Source organism: Gadus morhua, chromosome 17 (genome assembly GCF_902167405.1).
Source record: "Gadus morhua chromosome 17, gadMor3.0, whole genome shotgun sequence".
NCBI lineage: Eukaryota > Metazoa > Chordata > Actinopteri > Gadiformes > Gadidae > Gadus > Gadus morhua.
Window position 1 is genome coordinate 12,204,534 of NC_044064.1, and position 23,205 is coordinate 12,227,738.

At 46.2% G+C, this 23,205-nt stretch overlaps 1 protein-coding gene across 10 annotated transcripts; it reads right to left on the bottom strand.

Annotated features, from left to right (window-relative positions):
• Positions 1-432: 432 nt before the first annotated feature.
• phka1a (phosphorylase kinase, alpha 1a (muscle)) lies at positions 433-20,561 on the bottom strand. 10 transcript variants are annotated; one of them, XM_030338466.1, is made up of 35 exons: positions 20,274-20,561; positions 18,214-18,372; positions 18,000-18,047; positions 17,612-17,780; positions 17,405-17,487; positions 17,072-17,152; positions 16,359-16,457; positions 16,098-16,244; positions 15,656-15,709; positions 15,108-15,230; positions 14,908-15,003; positions 14,457-14,564; positions 14,290-14,368; positions 13,755-13,889; positions 13,448-13,557; positions 13,155-13,299; positions 12,588-12,666; positions 12,287-12,465; positions 10,648-10,815; positions 9,688-9,773; positions 9,306-9,433; positions 8,648-8,801; positions 8,203-8,361; positions 7,851-7,980; positions 7,553-7,654; positions 6,730-6,845; positions 6,455-6,490; positions 6,034-6,069; positions 5,796-5,831; positions 5,392-5,418; positions 4,815-4,853; positions 4,397-4,558; positions 4,224-4,277; positions 3,665-3,865; positions 433-1,999 (listed from the first exon to the last, which is right to left on the bottom strand). In XM_030338466.1, the coding sequence occupies exons 1-35, from the start codon at positions 20,349-20,351 to the stop codon at positions 1,826-1,828; spliced, it is 3,780 nt and encodes a 1,259-aa protein (XP_030194326.1). In that variant the 5' UTR covers positions 20,352-20,561; the 3' UTR covers positions 433-1,825. The 10 variants fall into 10 exon arrangements, 9 of the variants coding, with proteins under 9 accessions (XP_030194326.1, XP_030194332.1, XP_030194328.1 ...); XM_030338472.1 differs by having other exon boundaries at positions 12,398-12,465; positions 20,274-20,351; XM_030338468.1 differs by lacking the exon at positions 6,455-6,490 and having other exon boundaries at positions 20,274-20,351.
• Between the last annotated feature and the right edge of the window lie 2,644 nt (positions 20,562-23,205).

Below are 23,205 nucleotides of genomic sequence, written 5' to 3' on the forward strand. Positions count from 1 at the left end.
TAAGGGGGACATTCAATAGCGTTCCGCCAAAAATTAAGCTTTACGGTTTCTTTCTTCTGTTTTTGTCTGGCGGATCATTATAACGGTTGTGCAGAATTACAGTGATGCATGCTGGGAGTTGTAGTTCTGCCCACTTTTGCCAATTAAATAAAGTAATATTCTAAGAAATTCTAAATTCTAGATTTCTTGCTTCTTTTCAAGATTATTTCCGCAATATTTAGCACAGCAAAAACGACTAATCATGCATGTTTAATTTAATGTTACATTTAATAAAGATATTTTTATCTTTTTACTATTTGCAATATATTATGAGTTATTTTTAAAATAAAAAATATATAGTTTGTGCCAAGTTGAGATGCTGTATTGTGATGTAGGTATGCCAACAAGCTGAGTTCAGAAAGCATTCTCAAAAGAAAATAACGTACACCACACTGTTGTTTATATTACTTTAAATAGTTTGAGTCTTACAATTACCAAAAGTATGATGTGTGCCTAGAATAACATGAATTTACATTCAATATGTAATTCCATCGATCATTTCATGAACATTGTTATTTTTCATCATATGGTGTATCATCAAATTTCAAAAACCTGGTTAATTAAAATGTATTTCTAAAATATTTAAAAAAATGTACTATTTAAGCACAAGGTGTTGACGGGCCGTACCAAGCTTTTTAAAAAACAATCCCTGTGTGACATCTGCTGTATCAACTAGTAGGCTCGAGCTGACACGTAAATCACAGGATCTGCGAACAACACTCCTTCTTGTGATGTCACAATTGGATAGATTTCGAAAATACTCGTAACGGTCAACCAAACTATTTGTTGTCAAACAGGAGACCTCTAAACAGCAGGATAGCCCCTATGACTATGAATATTTTCCATGCATTTCACTAACTGACCTAAACAAAAGGTAAGTTCAAACAATGTAGGCCTACATTTAACTCAATTCCTTTTAAAAAGGAACACAATTTTAAGCATTTAAGTTAAATCGACTTATTCCAAATACAGTTACACTATTCTGGTTCACCATTAACATATCTCTTTTACCATCAATGGCTCGGAAACATGCAATAATTTTACAGCAATAAGAAACTCATACTAAAAAGACATAATCGCTTCATTAAAACAATGAATCAAGCAATAGTTTTGCGATTATTTTATACATTCAACAGAAAAGTTAACTTAATAAAGGACAGCTTAAGGATTTTTCACGTAAAATCTCTTGTATAGTGAGGTTAATGACGCTTAACAGTAAACAGTACTAGGATTTAAAATCTCATCAGTCAGTCAATCAGCCATTATGTAACAGTATTTTCAAACCTAAAATTATTCTATCATAATTTGTATACATTTTTGTCTCTTGATATTCCCTTCTTTAAGAAGCTACAACAAACACGTCAAGGATTGCATCCATCTCTTTGTAAAGCTGTCTTGAGCATGGCGCCCTCTAGGGGCAAAGGCTGGTGATGGTTTAACAGTGCACTGGACAGGAGGGACTTTCCTGTTTGTTAGCTTTGTGTGTTTGTGTTCACCTGTGTGTGTTTGTATGCACCCCCCCCCCCCCTCTCTGTGTGTGTGTGTGTGTGTGTGTGTGTGTGTGTGTGTGTGTGTGTGTGTGTGTGTGTGTGTGTGTGTGTGTGTGTGTGTGTGTGTGTGTGTGTGTGTTTATGTATATATGCACGCAGTTGTAGTTGTGCGTACTTCTGTATTCACACACACATGTGCATCCCCATTCACGAAAATCCAATACTTTCGGATTCAAAGTCTAACCGTACGTGCACGTCACTGCCCACGCTCCACTGTGCAAGCCCACGCACGGTGCTCACTGCACGGCGCAGGCCCCGGCGGGCAGGAAGTCCTGCACATAGGTGGCCACGGCCTTGGTGAGGTAGGTCATGGTGCCGAAGCGGCCACTAGGGGCGCTGTCGTACAGCAGCCGGCACACGCCGTTCGCCGGGTCGCGCTCCAGCATCTGCTCCTCAGCCCCCAGGTCCATCTGAGGGGCGGGGGGGGGGCACAAGGGGGGTTAGTGTTGGCACCATGCTAGGCAGGGCTGCTGCGCTAAACATGTGGGCAGTGTGCCCCTACTACCGGCCTCCCCTGAGTTTTAGCCCGCTATCAGGATGGGGTGAGGGAGGGATGGCGGAAAAAGAGAGAGGCGGAGATATATGGCGACACATTAGCGCCATAATTCACTAATGTGATAAAAGATGCATTCGGGCGTACTATATTATTCCACACGCGTAGATATTAACTGCGAGCGCGCAAATGATCTCTGCGCGCCCGCAAATGACCTCTGTGCGCGCAAAACAGCCTCTCGCACGCGCAAATTACCTCAGCGCGCGCAAAACAGCCTCTCGCGCGTAACAGCCTCTCGCGAAAGATGTTTTTACGCTCGCTCGAATTTAATTTTGGCACTATGGGGGAGGGAACCAAGGCAGGGCGGGCTTTCCTATGATTGGCCGTTTCTGAAGCGCGATATTTGATTGACAGCCCTCCTCAGCCTTCCTCTCATTCAATTCTGAATTGTACAGTAAATGGCTGAAACGATAGTTACGTATTGTAACTCTAGATTCTATGAGTATATAGGCACAGCCTTTTAAGGCTATTGCTATTGGGTTATCCCTAGGCGTGAGCCGTAGCACTGAAAAATGTGTAATCCCCGACCACCAACAGCGTGGGCCTCAATTACGTCCGCGTGCGGCGTGCCTCAATGACGTCCGCATTTCGCAGATATAGTCGGGCGCCGGCGGACGTTCTGCTCCCAATAAACAGCTTTTCTTCAGCTATTTAAAGGACAATGAGGCCGACACTTAAAAGGCTGCGCCTGGACTCATAGAATCTGGAGTTACAATACGTAACTATCGTTTCAGCCATTTACTGAACAATTCAGAATTGAATGAGAGGAGGGCTGAGGAGGGCTGTCAATCAAATATCGCGCTTCAGAAACGGCCAATCATAGGAAAGCCCGCCCTGCCTTGATTCCCTCCCCCATAGTGCCAAAATTAAATTCGAGCGAGCGTAAAAACATCTTGCGCGAGAGGCTGTTTTACGCGCGCAGAGGTAATTTGCGCGCGCGCAGAGATCATTTGCGCGCTCGCAGTTAATATCTACGCGTGTGGAATAATATAATACGCCCGAATGCATCTTTTATCACATTAGTGAATTATGGCACTAATGTGTCGCCATAGAGATAGATGGATAGATAGAGAGATAGAGAGAGAGATGGATGAGATGGAGGGAGGGGAGGACAGAGAGAGGGATGGAGGGGGGGAGGAGAGAGAGGAAGAGATGGAGGGAGGAAGACAGAGTGAATGCAAGGGGAGACTGAAGGAGGAGAGGAGAGAGGGAGGAGAGAGAGATAGAGGGATGGAGAGGGAGAGGAGGCCAGAGGGAGAGCAAGGGGAGGAGAGAGAGAGGGAGGGAGGGAAGGTGGGAAAGAGGGGAGAAGGAAAGAAGGCTATACGCAGGCGGGTATAGGAAGACGGGAAGAAGAAAAAGAGTGAACGGAGAGGGTGGGAGAGTGTGTGTGTGTGTGTGTGTGTGTGTGTGTGTGTGTGTGTGTGTGTGTGTGTGTGTGTGTGTGTGTGTGTGTGTGTGTGTGTGTGTGTGTGTGTGTGTGTGTGTGTGTGTGTGTGTGTGTGTGTGTGTGCGCGCTCACCTGATCCTTGTAGAACATGTCGTTGGCGAGGTGCACGATCTTCTCCACGTGCACGATGGAGCCGATGCTCTGGATGTCCACGTCGGCCAGCATGGTGAGCACCAGGATGGCCTCCACCAGCAGCTGGCGGTACTCGGGCTGCGGCACGCGGTTCAGCAGCGCCTCCACGTGCACCGAGAACTTGATCTCCCCGGGCGTCATCTGGGCGGGGGCAATGCGTGGCATACTTTTTAAACCGGAAAGTGCTGGATTTTCATGAACGCTGGTGCGCATGTGTGTGTGAATTCACAATCAATCCACCCGTTGCATGATGGATTGATCAACCCGCCGGTGGGGCCACTAATTTCCCGCCCCAACCGCCCTCAGGTGTGATATTGATGAGTTATAAGGAGCTGCTGATTTTTTTTGTTGCCATTTGTGACATCACAAGTGGGATTGTCCACCCAGACGGATCATAGTGGATAGCTCTGCCTAGCGTTCTACTCAGTGGCCTGCATCAACTGCTCATCTGCACACATTTATTTTCTAATATAATGTAAAATCAATGGAGTTCTCTTACCTCTCTGGTTGTGGAGGACGGAAGCACGTATCCCTCTATGGACAGACCATGGCACTGGAAGAACACAGCCAAGAAGATTGAGTCTTACAACGGGCGAATCCCATCTCACTAAAAGTGTACCTGTGTACTATGCATGGGTTGATAGATTCTGGACTGTCTTTGTGTGCATCGACCTTCTGCAGAATCTTCCAGACTTTCTTGTAGAAGCCGACGGGCACGCGGTTCAGCGCTCCGTCGAGGCGTCGCCTGCGCAGCCATTGGCCATGCCTGGTATCCCTAGCAACCGGGACACTCTCAGGAACATCCGGCATGTCTGCGGAAGGCCTCCTGAGGCACTGCGTAGTGGGAAAACACACGACAGTTAAGACCAACACCCTACATCTTTTCTTTAGTGTTGATCATATTGGATATCGTTTCATATTTTGTTGTATATTGTGCATCTTTTTTAAACTAAAGTGAAAGGTAAAGCTTACTTATTTATTAATAAGCATTGGCATCTTACTGCACATTTCTGATTCATTCTCGTGTCTAATTCACAAAGATAAAAAATACGTTACAGATAATTTGACATATTAAGAAAAACATTGTTACCCCAGGTTGTTCAACGCCCAGAGACTGGGAGGGGGCACTCTGGAGGAATGAAAAGAGAAAGAGAAAGAGAAAGAGAAAAGACAGACCAGAGATAGATGGAGAGGAAGCGAAAATGAAACAATGTATTCCAAACCACTTTCAACTGAAAAGATTTGTTCCCCTTAATTGCAAACATCAGCAGAGACAAAACCTAAAAGCTTAAATTAAAGGCTCAGTGGAAAATCACTGATTAATCTTTCGTTGCGTGAATTAACATGTGATGTTAGAAGGCACCCACGCTCAGAAAAAGGACCAAATTACGGTTGTGTAACCAAGAAATGTGCCGAGACCCCAGTGATATTAACTGTTCATTCATTGAATAGTTTGATTTAATCTAATGTTTTAATTGATTACATAAAATGTACATCCACTTAGGAGGATCTGAAACACAGTTAAAAGCAATGGATTAAACGGTTCCCATATAGTGGAAGAGGATTAAGAAAGACCGTTAAACATGCTCGCTACAAGCTTGCTTCAGCGTTTGCCAAGTCCCAACACAAACTCTGCATTATAATGATATTTATTGAGCCGACATCACCTTGCGTGACTCCAAATTGTACTCAAGCTGAAAAGGAAAGACACACAGACAGACACAACAATATAATATAACATCTATAACAATACAATTTATGAACTGTCCCATGAATAAATTAAACCAAAGAAATGATTGAAACTGTTTACTTGATTGGCTCGGACAAGAACAACACGTGTTCCATCTTTAATGTCAAATATACTCTATGAACCAAACAACACTTTGAATGACATGTCTTATTCAATCAATATTTTAGTTCATTTGTTTATTTAACCTGCGCCACACACAGTTAAATAGTTATATAGCTCATTTACATGGAATCACACTAATTACATTAATTACAACCCAGTGTAATAATCCTAGTTTTCCATAACCGTCACCCTGGTGAATTAGCGTCAGTATTTCTCTACCTTCATAACATCCGTCAGGGACAATCTGTGGTCCATCTGTTACAGGAAAACAACAACCCATCAATGTGTACCCACTGGAAACACAAGCATGTACAAAACACTGAAAGAACTTCACTTAAGGTAGCCCTCTAAATCCATCCCCACGTTACATCTGATAGCTACATTGACTGGCACCGTTAGCCAAATCCGTTATTTATTATATAATAAGCAAACCTTAGCATATATCTTGACTTATTACCTTATTTGGCCCCCTTAAAGAGAAACTGTGGTTGATCTGTGACGGGGAGGAAAGCAACGCAGGAGACTTTTCTCATGATGTATGCATGGTCACGCCCAAAGGAACAGAACTTTGATTCAGGTTGATTGGTTAACGACACCCCTGTGTTTACCTGTCGTGGTACCTGTGAGTCATTTTTTTATTGCATCACCTTCAGGCACGACATCATTCGAGGCTGAACCTTCATTGCCATTTGATTAATTGACTACTTATATTCACATTCATGCAATGGAAAAAAGACCGATTACCATCAATCACCTCAATGATCCTCAAATCACGTTTGCTTTTCAGAATAGCAGCGCACCTCACCTGAAAATTACACCCCAAATGTTTGAACCATTAATATGTGAATCAATATCATGACGGATGACGGCGTCATCACCTTACTGGGGTCTGTCAGGGACAGTCTGTGTTCCAGCTGCAAGGGGAGACCAAGGAGACATCTCAATGCCACCTGCCTCAAGTCTCTCATCAGGGAGACTTCTTTCTGACATCTTGACCACTACTCGTGCAAATCTTACCTTTCAAACCCACCTCAGCAAAGTCTTTGTGATGTTAACTTTTATTTTGACATCTCAACCTACACCCACACCCATAACTACACCCCGATATACACCCCCCCCCCTCCAACAGACACACACACACAGCGTGTCCTACCATCTTCATGTCGCTCTTCAGTTTGCTGATGCCGGCTCGCTCACTTTTGGTCGCCCCTGCGTTGCTATGGAGATGGATGGAGATGGCAGGACTCACTCCGGTGTCCACCTCACCCACTGTGCCCAAACACACACACACACACGCAAACTATTGATACGTCGGAGGGCACAGAAGAGGCAGAAGGGGATAGGCTGCCTGTAACCCACCCATGTTTGGGCTAAGCGCGTCAGCAACAGTGTGGCCAACAGTGTGCCGATGCTACACGCGTGCCTCAGGCTCGCCCCCAAGGAGGACACAAGCTCCGCCTAGCTCCACATCTTTTGTATTTTGAGAACACATGGCTTACCCTGACATTAGACTGACAGACATTAGCTCAACCACAAGCTGCCCCTTGCATCTGGAAGATGCATATGTATTTATCAAGTCACACAGGCCTCGATGTAGCCCAGTAGGCCTCCTGAGCTTGGTAGAGGTTAAGCCCCAGACAACTGGAGTGTCTTTTGTTTAAAGGGTTCCAAAAGAGAAGGCATTGTTCAGTAGCAGATAAAGTAGGATATAATATTAATGCCAACAGTGACAATTAAATTGAATTAGGCTATATAATTGAATGAACGAAGAAGACGGTAAGAACTAGGTATAATCAAATGATACGGATCTTCTTAGCTTGGAGCGAAGTGCTTCTATCTGCCCGAGCCGGTCGGGTCTGGATGGTAGTTCCACTGATTGGGGCTCACAACCTCTGCAACCTCTGCCGTCATTTTCCGCGTGCCTGGGGTGATTCTAGTGGCTGTGGCTAGTGAGGCGGGCGCGGGGATTGGCTTACTGTTGCGCTGGACTCCGAACTCCTTCCCACTCAGGATGTGGTGGAGGAGGTTCTTCAGCTCAGAGGGACTCAGGCTCATCAGACTCTCTGTAGCCTCCGCCTCTATACACACACACACACACACACACACACACACAGACACACACACGTAGTACACGTTGTAATTGTCGTCAGCAAAGGATACAACGGTTCAATTTTACATTTCTCATCCTCATCTTCCACTCTACCCTTGCTCTCTCCATCCCTCCCTAGTTGAGGGCTCTCTCTCTCTCTCCCTCTCTCCCTCCCTCCCCCATACCGTTACAGTTCAGCGACTGGGCCAGCTCGGTGGCCATCACCTGGATGATGAGGCCGATGCGGAGACGGAACATCTCCGCGAAGAGGTCCGGGTGGGTGCGGATGCTCATCGCTAGGAACACTATGATCTCCTGCAGGAGAGAGGAGACGGTAGAGGAGGGAGGAACAGAGGGAGAGGGGGAAAAGAGGAGAGGGAAGAGAGAGAGGAACGGGGAGGAGAGGAGCATGTGCGTGAGGGAGGTTGAGGGGGAAGTAGGAGGAGGAGAGGGAGGAAGGGGAAGCACCTTCCATCGTCAAGTCGTCTCGGATCAAGTCGTCACTTGATTAGGAAACTTAAGGGACTGAATGAGGACCTGGGTGAGCACGGCCACGGTGATGTTATGGTCGCTGGCCTCCTCGATGAGGAGGCTGAGCTGCTCGAGGGGGATGGGGGCGGTGATGGTCTTCTCTCTGGGCTCCGGGGGAAGGCCCACCGTCAGGTGCTTCTGGTGAGCCAGCAGATCGGAGCACGCCTAGGAGGAGAAGGTGGCCAATCAGACGGAGCGCCTCAAAGAACCTCTCTCGTCGCGTGGAAACAGAAAGATTGTAGCGAATAAGATTTATACTATAAATAAATAAATAGCATCACTAGTATAATGATAGTCAACTGTAGAAATAGTAATGAAAATGTTTAAAAATAATGCTTTTTAGTATGCCTATGTGTACGTGTGTCTGTGTACGTGTGTGTGTGTGTGTGTGTGTGTCTGTGTGTATATGTGTGTGTGTGTGTGTACGCGTCTCCGTCCCTCCTCCACCCACCCAGTCCAGCTCCTCCACCTTCTGCCGCAGCATCCCGGAGATCAAGCGCACCAGGCCCCAGAGGTGCTGCCCCCCGGCCCGCTGGTACAGCTCCCCCAGCAGGCAGCGCACCGTGGAGCCCTTCCCCTGGAGCCCCGTGTCCCAGTCCAGGCCCCTGGGGGTTAAGGAGGATGGAGCAGAGCCATGGGTCGGGGGAACCGGTCGGTACTCGAGCGGTGACATGACGCAGCACTGGTTACATCACGTTATTGACTGTTTGACCCTGCACTAATGTTTGGTGACACGTGCACAAGATACTCACTGACCCCTCCCACCACGGGATCTGCACTCAACAAACCCCCCCTGACACAATCACTGATTTAAAAAACCGACACCTATTACTGTTAATCTGGCGTCTAAAGGTCTGTACATATTCCGTCTAAGGGCCCCGGAGGCTGAGGGTCAAGTCATTACGGGCCCCGAGTTAAACAGAGAAAGGCTACGGACCACCAGCTGGACGGTACTAGCTGGGACCCCCCGTCGTCTACAGTGTACCTGTAGGACCCCAGAGCAATAGGCCCCCCCCACAGCTGCTCCTTGATGAGTCCCCCTGGAGTCCCTCAAGACAGAAGCGTCTGCTCAGATGTTATGATCGCCCTGGCGTAGAGGGCGCGCTCACTTGTCCTTGAACAGGATGTAGAGGATGTCCCCCTGGTCCTGCAGGTTGTGGGTGTCCTTCAGCAGCTGGACCATCGCCTCGTGGTCCACCGGACCGCCCTCCGCCCCCGTCACCACCACCTTGGGCCCCTGGAGCATAGGACGGAGGAGAGGAGGAGAGGAGGAGGAGGAGGAGGGGAGGAGAGGAGGAGGAGGAGGAGGAGGGGAGGAGGAGGAGAGGGGGAGTGGGTTGTCATAGCAATGCCAAGGTCCGTGTCACCTTTGCCGTTTCGGACGGACAGAGTGACAGAGAGACAGGCAGAGGCAGACGGACAGACAGGCTGAGTGGCAGGCAAACAGACGGACAGACATGCAGGCAGGCAGACAGACTGACTGGTACCTACCTGCGGCTCTTGGTTTTCAGAGAGGTTGAGGTGCAGTGAAGGCTGAGCAGAGTGAAACAACTTGTTGGGAACATACATGTTGGCATCTGGGGGAGAGAAACATACTGTCATGTTGCATTTTGAGATGGCTGCTAATGACCACCTCACACCTGGTGGTAGAATAGGGGTCGCCTTCACGGTCATACTAATGAAAGGTGTATTTACATTTACTGTGTCCTTGTGAATTTCCTGTGGATGTTATCGTTATGAATAAAGGTTAACATAAAGGTTACCTGTGCCTAACATGAAAGGTTCAGGTATAGGTTTATATTCACCCAGTATGCTGTAAATTAATGTATGCTATATGTACTGTATATGCTAATGATTCATACTTATTAATAACCCATGGACTGTGGATGTTGATTAGGTATGTTTATTAATATAAGTACTGTGTATGTTGATGATATATCTTCACATGCGTACAGTGTATGTTGAGAATATATATTAACATGCGTACTGTGTATGTTGAGAATATATATTAACATGCGTACTGTGTATGTTGAGGATATATATTAACATGCGTACTGTGTATGTTGAGGATATATATTAACATGCGTACTGTGTATGTTGAGGATATATATTAACATGCGTACTGTGTATGTTGATGATATATATATGTTAACATGCGTACTGTGTATGTTGATGATATATATTAACATGCGTACTGTGTATGTGGATGATATATATTAACATGCGTACTGTGTATGTTGATGATATATATATGTTAACATGCGTACTGTGTATGTTGATGATATATATATATTAACATGCGTACTGTGTATGTTGATGATATATTTCAACATGCGTACTGTGTATGTTGATGATATATATATATTAACATGCGTACTGTGTATGTTGATGATATATATATGTTAACATGCGTACTGTGTATGTTGATGATATATATGTTAACATGCGTACTGTGTATGTTGAGGCCCTGGGCCTTGCTCATCAGAGACACCATGTCCTTGGTCTTGGTGGCGGCGGCCTTGAAGCGGCCCAGCCCCTTGGCTGATGGCGAGCGCTTCTGGGGCGCGGCGTGGGCCAGGAGCTGGTCCAGGTACTGGGACAGCTCGTCTGACTCTGGGTCTGGGGTGGGGGGAGAGGAGGGGAGGGGGGGGGGGGAGAGAGGAAGGGGACAGAGTGGGGGGGGGGGGGGGGGACAGAGAGGAGAGGAGGGGGGAGAGAGAGGGGACAGAGTGGGGGGGGGGAGAAAGGAGGGGAGGGGAGAGAGAGGATGGGAGGGATTAGAGAGGAGGGGAGGGGGGAGGGTGAGGGGAGAGAGGGAGGGGAGGGGACAGAGAGGAGGGAGTGGAGAGAGAGGAGGGGAGGGAGGAGTGAGGTGAGAGGAGGGGAGAGAGATGAAGGTAGGAGAGAGGAGGGGGGGAAATGAGTTGATGGGAGGGGGAGAGAGGAGGGGAGGGGGAGAGAGGAGGGGAGGGGGGAGAGTGGAGGGGAGGGGAGAGAGAGGAGGGGGGAGACAGAGGGCGAGGATAGAGATGGACGGATGGATAGAGAGAGTTATAAGAGTGGGATGACTCAAGAGGGTATAAAAGAAACGTAATGTATGAACAAACACAATGAATTTATTTTCATAAAACTTGTCCTCAAGCTAACGTGCTTTGTCTCTGCTAAGTCACAAGCCACTGTGCCCTCAGGAAGAACACGCCTTAGAGAAGCACACCAATACATTCATGTCCCTTTGAAGAGGGACAGCTTTGAGTCAGCCACTTAAAGGGGAAGTTTCCCAGTCTGCCGTACTCTAATATAAGAGAGGATTGCTTCATGCGGGGGTTGTGAAGAAACCACATCCACTCCAACACCAGCTGATATCGCAGAGTGCAGTTGCTTTACCACACACGTCTGATGCATGATTCTTGTAAGAGCACACCGAGCGTGACTGTTCCCCTTTAAGGGAAATTAATAAAAAATATATGTATTGGATTATCATTAGGTAATTTCTTCTTAAGCACATGCTGGTCAAGGTTCAGAGGTACTCTAATACTAAACTATCAGCCACAATGCTTCTCTCCATCCATACAACAACCAAACACCAGAACACACATCTGGGATGAGACATGCCACCGTGCAGGAGGGGGTCACCGGGGTCAAAGGTCAGTGATGACGTTACAGGAGGAAAAGGGCTGATGTTACAGGAGGTAAAGGGCTGATGTCATAGAAGGAAAAGGGGTGATGTCACAGGAGGCAAAGCGGAAGACAGGAGATTAAGGCAACTAAAATGTGTTTTTTAATAAGGGAATAGGTGAAGAGTGAGATAAATACTCGCAGAAAAGACTAGTTGGACTCAAAAAGCGTTAAAACTAATTTGTGAGCCGAATAAAAACAGAATAATCATAAAAAATCTACTAAACCACAACAATCAATAATGTTGTTTTTTCCCCCCCAATAACCTCAAATATACAGGCTACGCCAAGTGACTAATATACACGGTGAAGCTCATTTCCAGGGTTAGTCTGGGTATTAGAAAAGGGGAGTGGTCATCTTATTTTATCTTCTAGTTACCCTCTAGCCCTCCATCCTTCCTCCTCCTCCTCCTTACCGTCATCATAAGGAAGCTCATGCAAACTTCTGAAGTCATCATCCTCCCCAGCATCAGCACCACCATGCTCTGGGTCGCCAGGGAAACACTGCCCGTTTCCCGGAGCCTTACCATCCAGGAAGCTGAGGTGGGCGAAACAGGAAGTGGTCAGGAAATCCGAGAGCTTGCCTGTCTGCACCCTTTGGAGAGATAAGAGAGGGAGAGAAAGGGAGACAGGGAGATATGACGCACATATTGATGGCAGCCTGACATCTCAAAGAAAATGTGCGCGTGTGTTGTGCGTGTGTGTGTGTGTGTGTACCTGGCTCCTCCATAGTATCCATCCTGGAGTTTCCTCAGCATGGCCAACACTGCCGGGTCCAGAGCTTTGTGGTCCTCGGCTAGAGCACACACACACACACACACACACACACACACACACACACACACACACACACACACACACACACACACACACACACACACACACACACACACACACACACACACACACACACACACACACACACTATAATAATGTACACTTTACATTATTACATAAATTAATTTCTAACAGTGATACAGATGTGTATTTTATAGTCTACTGTAAAGTCATACTTTGGTGTTATTTGATTTTGTTTCAATGTGTGATTCCCGCTTGAGGACGGAAAAGTGAATTGAATAATGAAAGAAGTGAGTTGGTGCATCAGTGAGTGTCTGTCTGTCTGTCTGTCTGACTGTCTGACTGTCTGACTGTCTGACTGTCTGACTGTCTGACTGTCTGACTGTGTGCGTGCGTGCTAGGTGTGTGTGTCAGTCTGTGTGTGTGTGTGCGCGTATATGTGTTTGTGCTGGCGCACGTGCTAGGTGAGTGTGCGTGTGGACCCACTGAGCATGCTCTGAGAGATGGGGAAGGTGACGGTGGGTCTGCCGGTCATCCTCCAGCGGGAGGAGAGGTAGGAGAGGTCCGTGCGCAGCATTTCCACGATCATCTGGTTGTCCAGGGCCAGGTAGAACTGCTGGTGGTCTATGAACTGGGGGAGCGCGAGACACGTGCAAAAATACCTCTTCAGATATCCTCCTTTATAAGGATTCATAAGAAGACGAGTTCTCGTGGTAAAGTTGAACCATCACGACCTCCCGGTGACCTCCCGGTGCCCTCCCGTTGACCTCCGACCTCACCTGGGGGGTGAAGGAGAACATGGTGTTCCTGATGATGTAGAACTTGGAGGTCCCAAGGACCCCGATGCGGCGGTATGGCCGGCCCGTCAGGCCCAGCCTCTTGTTGCGACCTTTGGAAGAACCAGCGTCACTCAGGTCAGCTCGTAGTACTATTACTACCGGAATCCCCATGGATACACAGCCACAATCAAAGAACGGAAACACTTTAGATCACATTTAAATAAAACAATGTCTAAATATTGTTCTGAAGGAAGGACTGACTGACTGACTGACTGACTGACTGTCTGTGTGTGTGTGTTGGTCTGACCGAGGCGGGCGTAGATGTGGCCGAGCACCCTGGAGGGCTGGACGTGGAGGGGGTGGATATCCGCTACGGTCTCCACCTCGATGCCCTCCTTCAGCAGCAGGGCCTTGATGTCCTCGCTCTCCGCCAGGACCGCCACTGTGTGTGTGTGTGGGGGGGGGGGGGGGGGATACAACCGGAATATTATATAAATGTGTTGCCATGAAGTATATTCGGTTTCAATGCATCATTGAACTCGTAGCATTATTGCCCAAGTTGTTTTTTAAGGTTCAACTTCAGCCTAAGTCAAATACCGTAGATGAATTAGGCAGATAGTTATTATAGAATGTAAAAGCACTCTGATTGGCTTAGGATACAGCCAATGAGGCAAAGCGAATCAGCAGCGTTAGGAGAGTAGTGTGAGGTTAGATATCACAATACGGCCAAAATTTGCCTCAGGCAATCACGCTCTGAGGCTAGCGGCGTGTCATGATCGTTATGATCGTTATGATATAGAGTGCATTGTATTCCAGTCCAGGGGTGTGGTTTGCCCTCTCACCCTGGACGACCACGTCCGGTTTGGGAATGGTGGAGAAGCGTCTGTTCAGAGGGTCGATCTCTCCAGGGGCCAGGAAACCCTGTAGGAATGAAAGTCATGAGTATGACTGTAATGCTGTGCACTGTCCTGTACTGTGACGCAGTGCATTGTGGGGGTCGACCCCTCACCTCAGCCAGCAGGTTCCCCAGGACGTAGAGAGACTGGGCCCATTTCAGAGGAAGCTTCCCCAGGGGTATCCTCTCCACGCTGTGAGGACTCCCATACTCCTCCTCCACCTGTACCCCGTGTTTAGAGGGGTGGGAAAGACCAACGGACGGTGTGATGAAGAGCTAGCATAGCATACATGAGACACGGGATTGATTGAAAACAGGCAAACAAACTAGCGATGGCTATAATGGTATTTTTTAACAGCAAAGCTAGTCAGTTAGCTCGAATTGCATTTGATTTCCACAACAAGGGTGGTAGTTAAGCTGTAACACTGACTGTTAAGTGCTCAAACGGGCTGATTCAATGTTTGACCTTGAATTCGAGGTTGTGAGCGTGTCACCCGTGACTCAGAAAGAGACTCCCTTTGAAAACCTCTCCCACTCGTGTTGTCAACGGCAGCCCGGGCGCTACCTTGTCGTGTGGAACGCTGTAAAGTTCCGGAACCAGGGGGATCCCGTCCTTCTGCTTGATCAGGATCCCCTCCAGCGCCTCCTGGTACTCCTGTACCTGATGAGACACACACAACACATGAACTAACACACCTATGGATAGCATACCCACATACATACACACCAACTGGGGGGGGGGGGGGGGGGGGGGGGGGGGGGTACCTGTTCAGGGCTGTTGGTGAAGATCCCGTCCAGGATGAGGTAGGTCCAGAACAGGGGCCACTCACACTCGATGTTCTCAAACAGCTTGAGCTCCGCTGACTCGTAGTACAGGCGGCTGGGGTCCTTGGAGAGGGACAGACAGACAGACACACGCTCCATCTGCATACGGGACAACCCAGAGTGCCCCCCCCCGTCCTGTCCTGCAGACCCCCAGGGTCGGGGAGCCTCAAGTCGCTCCCCCAGCCGAGCGACTTGAGGCCGGCTCCAGTGACCCCCTGAGCTGGCTGACATTTTGGATCTGTGACCGGCACACACAGAGTGTTCTCTGGAGCTGCTGTTAATGCTATTAATAGCCCGGCATGGGGGGTTTCAGAGCCAAGACGGTTCGGTGTGTGTGAGAAGAGACTCGGGGATGTCCCTCTGCCCGTCTGGGTGTTTCTCCCTCTCTCTCTCTCTCGCTTTCTTTTCTGTCCCGTTGTGTTTACAGTCGGTTTGCCTGTCTGCCTCACTCTTGGTCTGTCTGTCTGTCTGTGTGTCCGTCTCTTTACCTCTTTGGGAGTTTTGTGGCCGTCCCTGAGAAACCTGCAGCATCCATACCGACCCTGGAGAGAAAGAGAATAGAGTTAGAGCTAGAAAATAAATGACATTATAATAAATCCTGACAAAGAGAAAATAGAGTTAATTTTGAGACAGCACAAACTACAATACACACATTGAGGTGGAATACATGATTGGTTACCTTGGTTCACCTGTACCTTGGCTATGATTGGCTGCCTGTCTCACCTGTACCTTGGCTATGATTGGCTGCCTGTGTTCACCTGTACCTTGGCTATGATTGGCTGCCTGTTTTCACGTGTACCTTGGCTATGATTGGCTGCCTGTCTCACCTGTACCTTGGCTATGATTGGCTGCCATTGTTCACCTGTACCTTGGATATGATTGGCTGCCCGTCTCACCTGTACCTTGGCTATGATTGGCTGCCTGTCTCACCTGTAGTTTGGAGATGATCTCCTCCTTGGTGAGGTTGACCAGAGCCATGTCCTCCACAGCGAAGGCGGGGTAGGTCAGGATGGCCAGCGTACCGGCGTCCACCTCCTTGGACATGGACGCCAGCGGCAACATGGACGACAGGATCGACTGTGGGAGGGGTTTATGATGAGGGGGTTAGCAACCCAGCCACAAGGTAGGTGTGTGTGTGTGTGTGTGTGTGTGTGTGTGTGTGTGTGTGTGTGTGTGTGTGTGTGTGTGTACCTGACAGTGCTGGATGTCGTCAGCCAGGGCGTGCACCACAGAGCCAGGTCCTCCTTTGGCTCCGAACAGGTTGAGTTCGTCCAGGGCCTCTAGCGCCGCCTGCAGGACACAACAGAACACCGCAGGCAGAGGGTTTGCCATAGCCTAGTAGCATAGCATTGTACCATTAGACAGCATAGTGTAGCATGGTGTAGCATGATAATTCAACGCAAGACCTCACAGTAAAGAATGAATTGAATTATTATGCTATTCCACACTTTATTAATTCCATACAATACAAAACAATAAACAATTTAGAAGTATAGTACATTAGAGCAAAGTGTAGCATAGCATTGCACATAGCATAATGAACTATAGTAAAGCATTGCACATTGCAGCATAGCATGAAGAATACCATAATGATAAATGCATGTGTGTGTGTGTGTGTAAAGGTCTAGTACTGTGTACCGTGTTATTTTTGAGCGAGACTCAATTCCAGGAAGCCTCTGTAAACATGACACCACCCTAACCTTAACAACAGGGGCACCGTAGACTCTGCAGTCTGTTGGGTTTGGTCACGGTGTGCATGGGAAAGAGAGGGAATATTTGTGTGTGTGTGTGTGTGTGTGTGTGTGTGTGTGTGTGTGTGTGTGTGTGTGTGTGTGTGTGTGTGTGTGTGTGTGTGTGTGTGTGAAAATCAGCTGAGCCCTAAATTAATGGCTGAGGCGGTTTACCTTAGCCATGCCTATAGAGCTGGCGTTCAGTTCGATGATACCCTGGTTGGTCTTGTCCCCTCTTTCCCACATCCCATAATCCTTAACATCACCAGAAAAAAATAAGGATTCAGACAACATCAACAAAATGTACAAAATGACCAATAACTGGAATAAGAAATTAGTCGATATAAGATCAATATATTAATAAGTTGAATCCATCTGTGTGTGGGACAGGTTTGAACTTATCTACACAACCAGGTTTCGACTGAGATATAATATAGACTGAGGTATTGTGAGGAATATTTGAATAGAGAGACGGAGGAAGAGGAGGACGAAGAGGTGGAGACTTACAGCCACTTTGTACGCGGCCTCGATGTAGAACATGAGGTTCTGGATCACGTCCACCTCGTCCTGGGTATAGACCACATGGAGACCTGCATCTCACACACACACACACACACACACACGTTAGTGTGTGTATAGTGAAATATAAATAACTCTCTCTGTGCAAACACACACACAATCAACTCTGCCTTTCACACTAACACACACACTGACCCGAGGCGGTCATCTGAGCGAGGATGAGGAGGAAGAGGGAGGTGGCGTCGACCTGCAGATGTCCCCACTCGGTGTCCCCGACGACAGTGGCACAGGTCCTGGTGTTGTACTTGGCGTGGACACAGTCCAGAGGGCTCTTGGTGTGCTTGAACTTCTCCACCTTGTCCAGCTGGAAGGGAGGAGAGGGGAGAGGGGACAGAAGAGATAGGAGATAACAAAGAGGACAGAGGGGAGAGGAGACAAAATGGAATAGTGTTGTGACCGGCTAGCTAAAGAGAGCGAATCCAGCGACTAAGTGCAGGATTTCTGTACAAGGGGCGAGGCAGAGAGAGAAAGAGATTGAGTGAGACTGAGAGGGCATGAGAGTCATAGAAGAGTGTTAACATACCTGCCTCATGATGCACTGCAGGATCCCCCTCATCAACTTCACCACACTCTGGGGAGAGAGAGAGAAAGAGAGAGAGAGAGAGAGAGAGAGAGAGAGAGAGAGAGAGAGAGAGAGACACAGAGACAGAGACAGAGACAGAGACAGAGAGAATATTTTAAGCAAAGAACCCTTCTGTGTTGCACTAACACTACCACCCAGGCGGGCGTGACGCTACCTGCTCCAGCTCGTAGGCCTTGGCCTTGTCCTCGTCGCGGTCTGCGTTCTTGCGGTAGGCCAGGCTCAGCCCCCACACCGACAGCACGCTGTACACGTTGTCCCGCACCCACGCATCCGGCTGCTCCTCGCTGGCCGGCAGCAGGCCCGTCACCGGGTCCTGGAGAGAAGGGAGGCAAGGGTCAAAGGTTATAGTTTAGCCATGCACTGGGTTCGAGAGACAGACAGACAGAGAGAGGTCAAAGGTCCAAGTTCATAGTTTTTAGTAAGGTCATGGTTTAACCTCTTTAAAGGGGTCCTGGAGGAGAGAGAGAAGGGGTCAAAAGGTCAAAGTTCATAAATCACCCCTGTGACAATATTTGAGCAGAGACACAGACAGACACAGGTCAGTCAAAGTCAAAGGTCAAGCAATAGGGCATAGTAAGGTGACCTTGGGTGTCTTGAAAGGCGCCTCTAAATTAAATGTATTATTATTATTATAGTTAAAGCCCGTCACTGGGTGCCAGGCTGAGAGATAGACAATTAAAGGTCAACCAGTTCATAGGTCCAGCAGACACTGGTCAAACGAAAATCATGCTACTAAAAAGGCACTGGCAGAGACACACAAAAGGTCATAGGTCAACCCCTCCAATGGGTCCTAATAAAGACACATACATGTCAAAGGTCATAGGTCAACCCTGTGACATTGTCCTTAGGGGGAGAGAGAAGGTCAGGGGTCACCCAGATCGCTGGGGCCGTGTCCTAGGAGAGAAACAGGTTATGGGAGTCCATTTCAGCGAATTAGAGAGGTTAAAGGTTAACCCTGTTATTAGATCCCCTCAGAGCGACAGACAGGTTATCTTATGTCAGGTAGGTCAGGATGTAGGACTTACTACTATTTTACTCTTCAGTCATGTAGCCTTGTAGCGGACACTTTTATCCAAAGCGCTCACAGTGAACTCAGAATTCATTAAGGAGCAGGGGTTGCTTTAGGATGCCCACAGGTAAACTGTGGACTTCGGGGATTGAACCCAGAACCTTTCAGCTGGGAGTCAGTCACCCTCGTCACCACCACCTACATGTATTTGGGTGAGCTAACTCGGACAGATATCTGACACCGGTATCCTCACTGCTGAGTCCCTAATAATAGTTCTAATAAACCCTTCTAATGCATTGTGGGAGACGTACACAAACTACCCCGGCACAGAGTACTTAGTGCACGCATTGATAACATGGGCATTGTGTGCACTCTGCTTTGGTTTATTAGAGAAACGGACAACACGTGCACAGGAAGGTCAAGGGTGAATCTGTAGATGGTGTGTGTGTGTGTGTGTGTGTGTGTCTCTCCAGCTGCCTGGTGGAGAGATATTACCCATGTTCAGCTCCAATGAGAGCAGCAAGCCGATTGGTTGCAGCAGAGGAGTAATTCCCTCACTTTGGCCAATAAGCTTGCTAGCTCTCAGATCATTGTTTTTTTAGGACAGGAAATTAGAGAAAGGAACAGGAAGTTCTGCCATGCAGAGGTGTGTGTGTGTGTGTGTGTGTGTGTGTGTGTGTGTGTGTGTGTGTGTGTGTGTGTGTGTGTGTGTGTGTGTGTGTGTGTGTGTGTGAGAGAGAGACATTAGACATTATATATTTGCTGAATAGGTTGTGTGTGTAATGCAATCCATTGTTGTAATGTATTGTAATAAATAACAAACGTCAAAGAATCAAATACTAATCAGTATGTCAGTATCTTTCCGAAGCAGTCACACAATGTTAGTGTATATTATTACTATTACATTCAAGATTGTGTGTGTGTGTGTGTGTGTGTGTGTGTGTGTGTGTGTGTGTGTGTGTGTGTGTGTGTGTGTGTGTGTGTGTGTGTGTGTGTGTGTATCCGTGTGTGTGAGGGGGCGTATCATACAAACAACGAAGTGCGGTTACTGAAAGATGCAATGCACACGTTTACGACACACATCGCATGGGGCCTGTGTGTGTCTAAAACACGCTCATTCTGCTCACAACGACACACACACACAGAGAGAAACACTTGTAATTTGTTCTTCCGTGACATTATATCTCGACACCGACATCACTCACTTGGTGTCGAAGTATCGTTTGGTGCACGATGCGTGCATAGTTGTCCAATTTCACGCCCGAGTTGCTTCTGCTTCGCATTTCGACGGGGCAGCTCTATCGCGCACGTTGGCGATAAACTTAAACAAACCGGTTTTAGTTCCTGTCAGATAGACCCATGTCGTCGGTACTCGGGACGGGGCTTGTCTCGGAGCAATGACTCGAAGACTTGAAGACAGATCAGTTGCCGGTTGGGAAACTTTCAAGATGACAAGGAGGACTGTCAAGGGGCTGTCAACCAAATATCGCGAACCCAGCCAATATGTGCTCCCATTGGCTGCCGTGATGCTGTGTCCCGCCCACTTTCTAAAATATCCATAGGGAAATGTCACTTGGCAGGCATGCGCAACTAGTATTTTATAAAATAAATGAATATATTTAAGTACTATGTCGACCAATCTAAGTAGTGTTATATACCTAAGCATATAGGAATTCATATTATTATATCAGTATAATATATGTCTACATTTTATTGTAGCAAGCAAGAGAGACAGAAGAAGAAGGAGGCAAAGTAATAACCTAAGACAGTATTTACATGGGCCAAACAAAATTCGCACTTGGCCGTCGTTTTCTCGAATGCAGCATGCACTCAACTTAACGTCACGTACTCATGTTCTCGCACTTTAATGCGTTTGGACCGAAGAATACACCTTTATTTTAAGTGTCTGCCAGGTCAGAGACGGCAAGTCAGAGACGCCGAACAAGTGAACTCCAGAACTTTCCTGCGAAGGAACTCGTTTACGTGTTTCTGTTATGTTCTGATATTGCCTTTATGTTGCGCTAAATTTAGATTCAAACACTGCATTTCGTTAATGTGTCAAAATTAAATTGATACTTAATAATAAAAAATAATTGAACCCAACTATTTTATTTATTCTAAAAATACATTTGCTTGAACTGCAATAAGATGATATCAAATAATTTACATCTCGTAAGTAGATAATCAATCAATCAATAGATGCATTGGCCAATAGATGGCACTCTTTCGTCATCTCAAAACTATTTCCGAGGCTTTTTGGCTTCCACATAGTGATTTCATAATTTGAGACATTATGACTGATAAAATATTTAAATAGGCTCATTGTCATGATGAAAAGTTAATCAATTCAATAATCCATTAAAAAAAATCAAAATATGACAACTTCTAATATGACAAAAAAAAGGAAAACAAATTAATTGAAATAAATTCCCTAGCTGCAGTAGATAATAATTTACGGTTACAATTCAACAGGTTGCGATCATGTTTCCTCAAAACCCTTTACTCCATTTCCCCTTGACCTTGTCGTCACCATGAGAGAGGAAGCTGGAGAGGAAGGAATGCGGATACATCACCCACAGTATCTTTATCATATACAAATAAATGTGCGTTGTTTTAAATTTTTACACAAACACGTCTGATACGTATCACTGATAGTTGACCATATGTCGAGGACACGGCTTGTTGATGTATAAACCGCTTTATTGCCGAGTTTGTAAAGAGCAGAAGAGTATGTGTGAAATCCCAACATGACAGAGCTCTTCCTGCCTGCGGTCAAATTGAAGTTTTAGCTTATATAGCTTATTTAGCCGACTCTTTTGCCTCAGGAGGCTGAGGTCCTTTAACATCTGCCGGACGATGCTGAGGACGTTTTACGAGTCTGTTGTAGCCAGTGCAATCTTCTTCGCTGTCACATGCTGGGGCAGTGGGATGAGGATTGCAGATACCAACAGACTTGAAAGACTGATTAGGAGGGCCGGTGATGTTGTGGGGGAGGAACTGGACACCCTGACGACAGTGGCAGAGAGGAGGATGCTGTCCAGGTTTCAGTCCATCTTGGACAATGTCTCACACCCTCTCTATGACACACTGGCCCTGCAGAGGAGCACCTTCAGCAGGAGATTCCTCTCACCCAGATGCACCACAGAGCGCCACAGGAAATCTTTCCTGCCTGTGGCCATTAAAATTTACAACGCCTCCCTTAGAATGTCAGACACCGTCCCTCTCTGTAATCTCTGACCTCAAACAAGGACTATAATTCTGGCACCTTTTGCACAATACTGTACAATTATTTTTGTACAGTGCTGTCTTTTGTGTATGTATGTATGTGTATGTATGTATGTATATATATATATATATGTGTATGCATATATGTATGTATGTGTGTATATGTATATACATATATATGTATGTGTATATATGGTGTTGTATACATATTTATATTGTCCTTAAATTTGTTATTTGTATATTTTGTTTTTTCTTAGGTTGTATCTTTTTATCTTTTGTGTATGTATATGTATGTATATGTGTATGTATATGTATGTGTGTATATGTGTATGTATATGTATGTGTGTATGTGTGTATGTGTATGTATGTATATATGTATATATATATATGTATATATATATATATGTATGTATATATATATATATATGTATATATGTATGTATGTATGTATGTATGTATATATATATATATGTATGTGTGTATATATATATGTGTATATATGTGTGTATGTATATGTATATATATATGTATGTATGTGTGTATGTATATATATGTGTGTATGTGTATATATATATATATATGTATATATATATGTATGTGTGTGTGTATGTATGTATATATGTATGTGTGTGTGTATGTATGTATATATATATGTATGTGTATGTATGTGTATATGTATATATATATATATATATATATGTGTGTCTGTGTATGTATATGTATATATATGGATATGGATAGATATGTTATATTTTATATTTTATTCTTAATATTTATTTATTTATTTGTGTATTTATATCTGGAGTTCGTGACAAAAATAATTTCCCTCTGGGATTATTAAAGTATTTATCTATCTATCTATCTATCTATCTTATGAAGGTGCCTGACGGAAAAATAACTGGGAAGTATCGT

Excerpts from the sequence above, each read along its gene's own strand:
- phka1a (XM_030338466.1), bottom strand. The coding sequence starts at position 20,351 with ATGCGAAGCAGAAGCAACTCGGGCGTGAAATTGGACAACTATGCACGC. Across the intron at positions 9,434-9,687 it reads CTGAAAACCAAGAGCCGCAG|GGGCCCAAGGTGGTGGTGAC; the intron begins GTAGGTACCAGT and ends CCTATGCTCCAG. Across the intron at positions 6,491-6,729 it reads TGAAGAGCGACATGAAGATG|CTGGAACACAGACTGTCCCT; the intron begins GTAGGACACGCT and ends CTCCCCTTGCAG.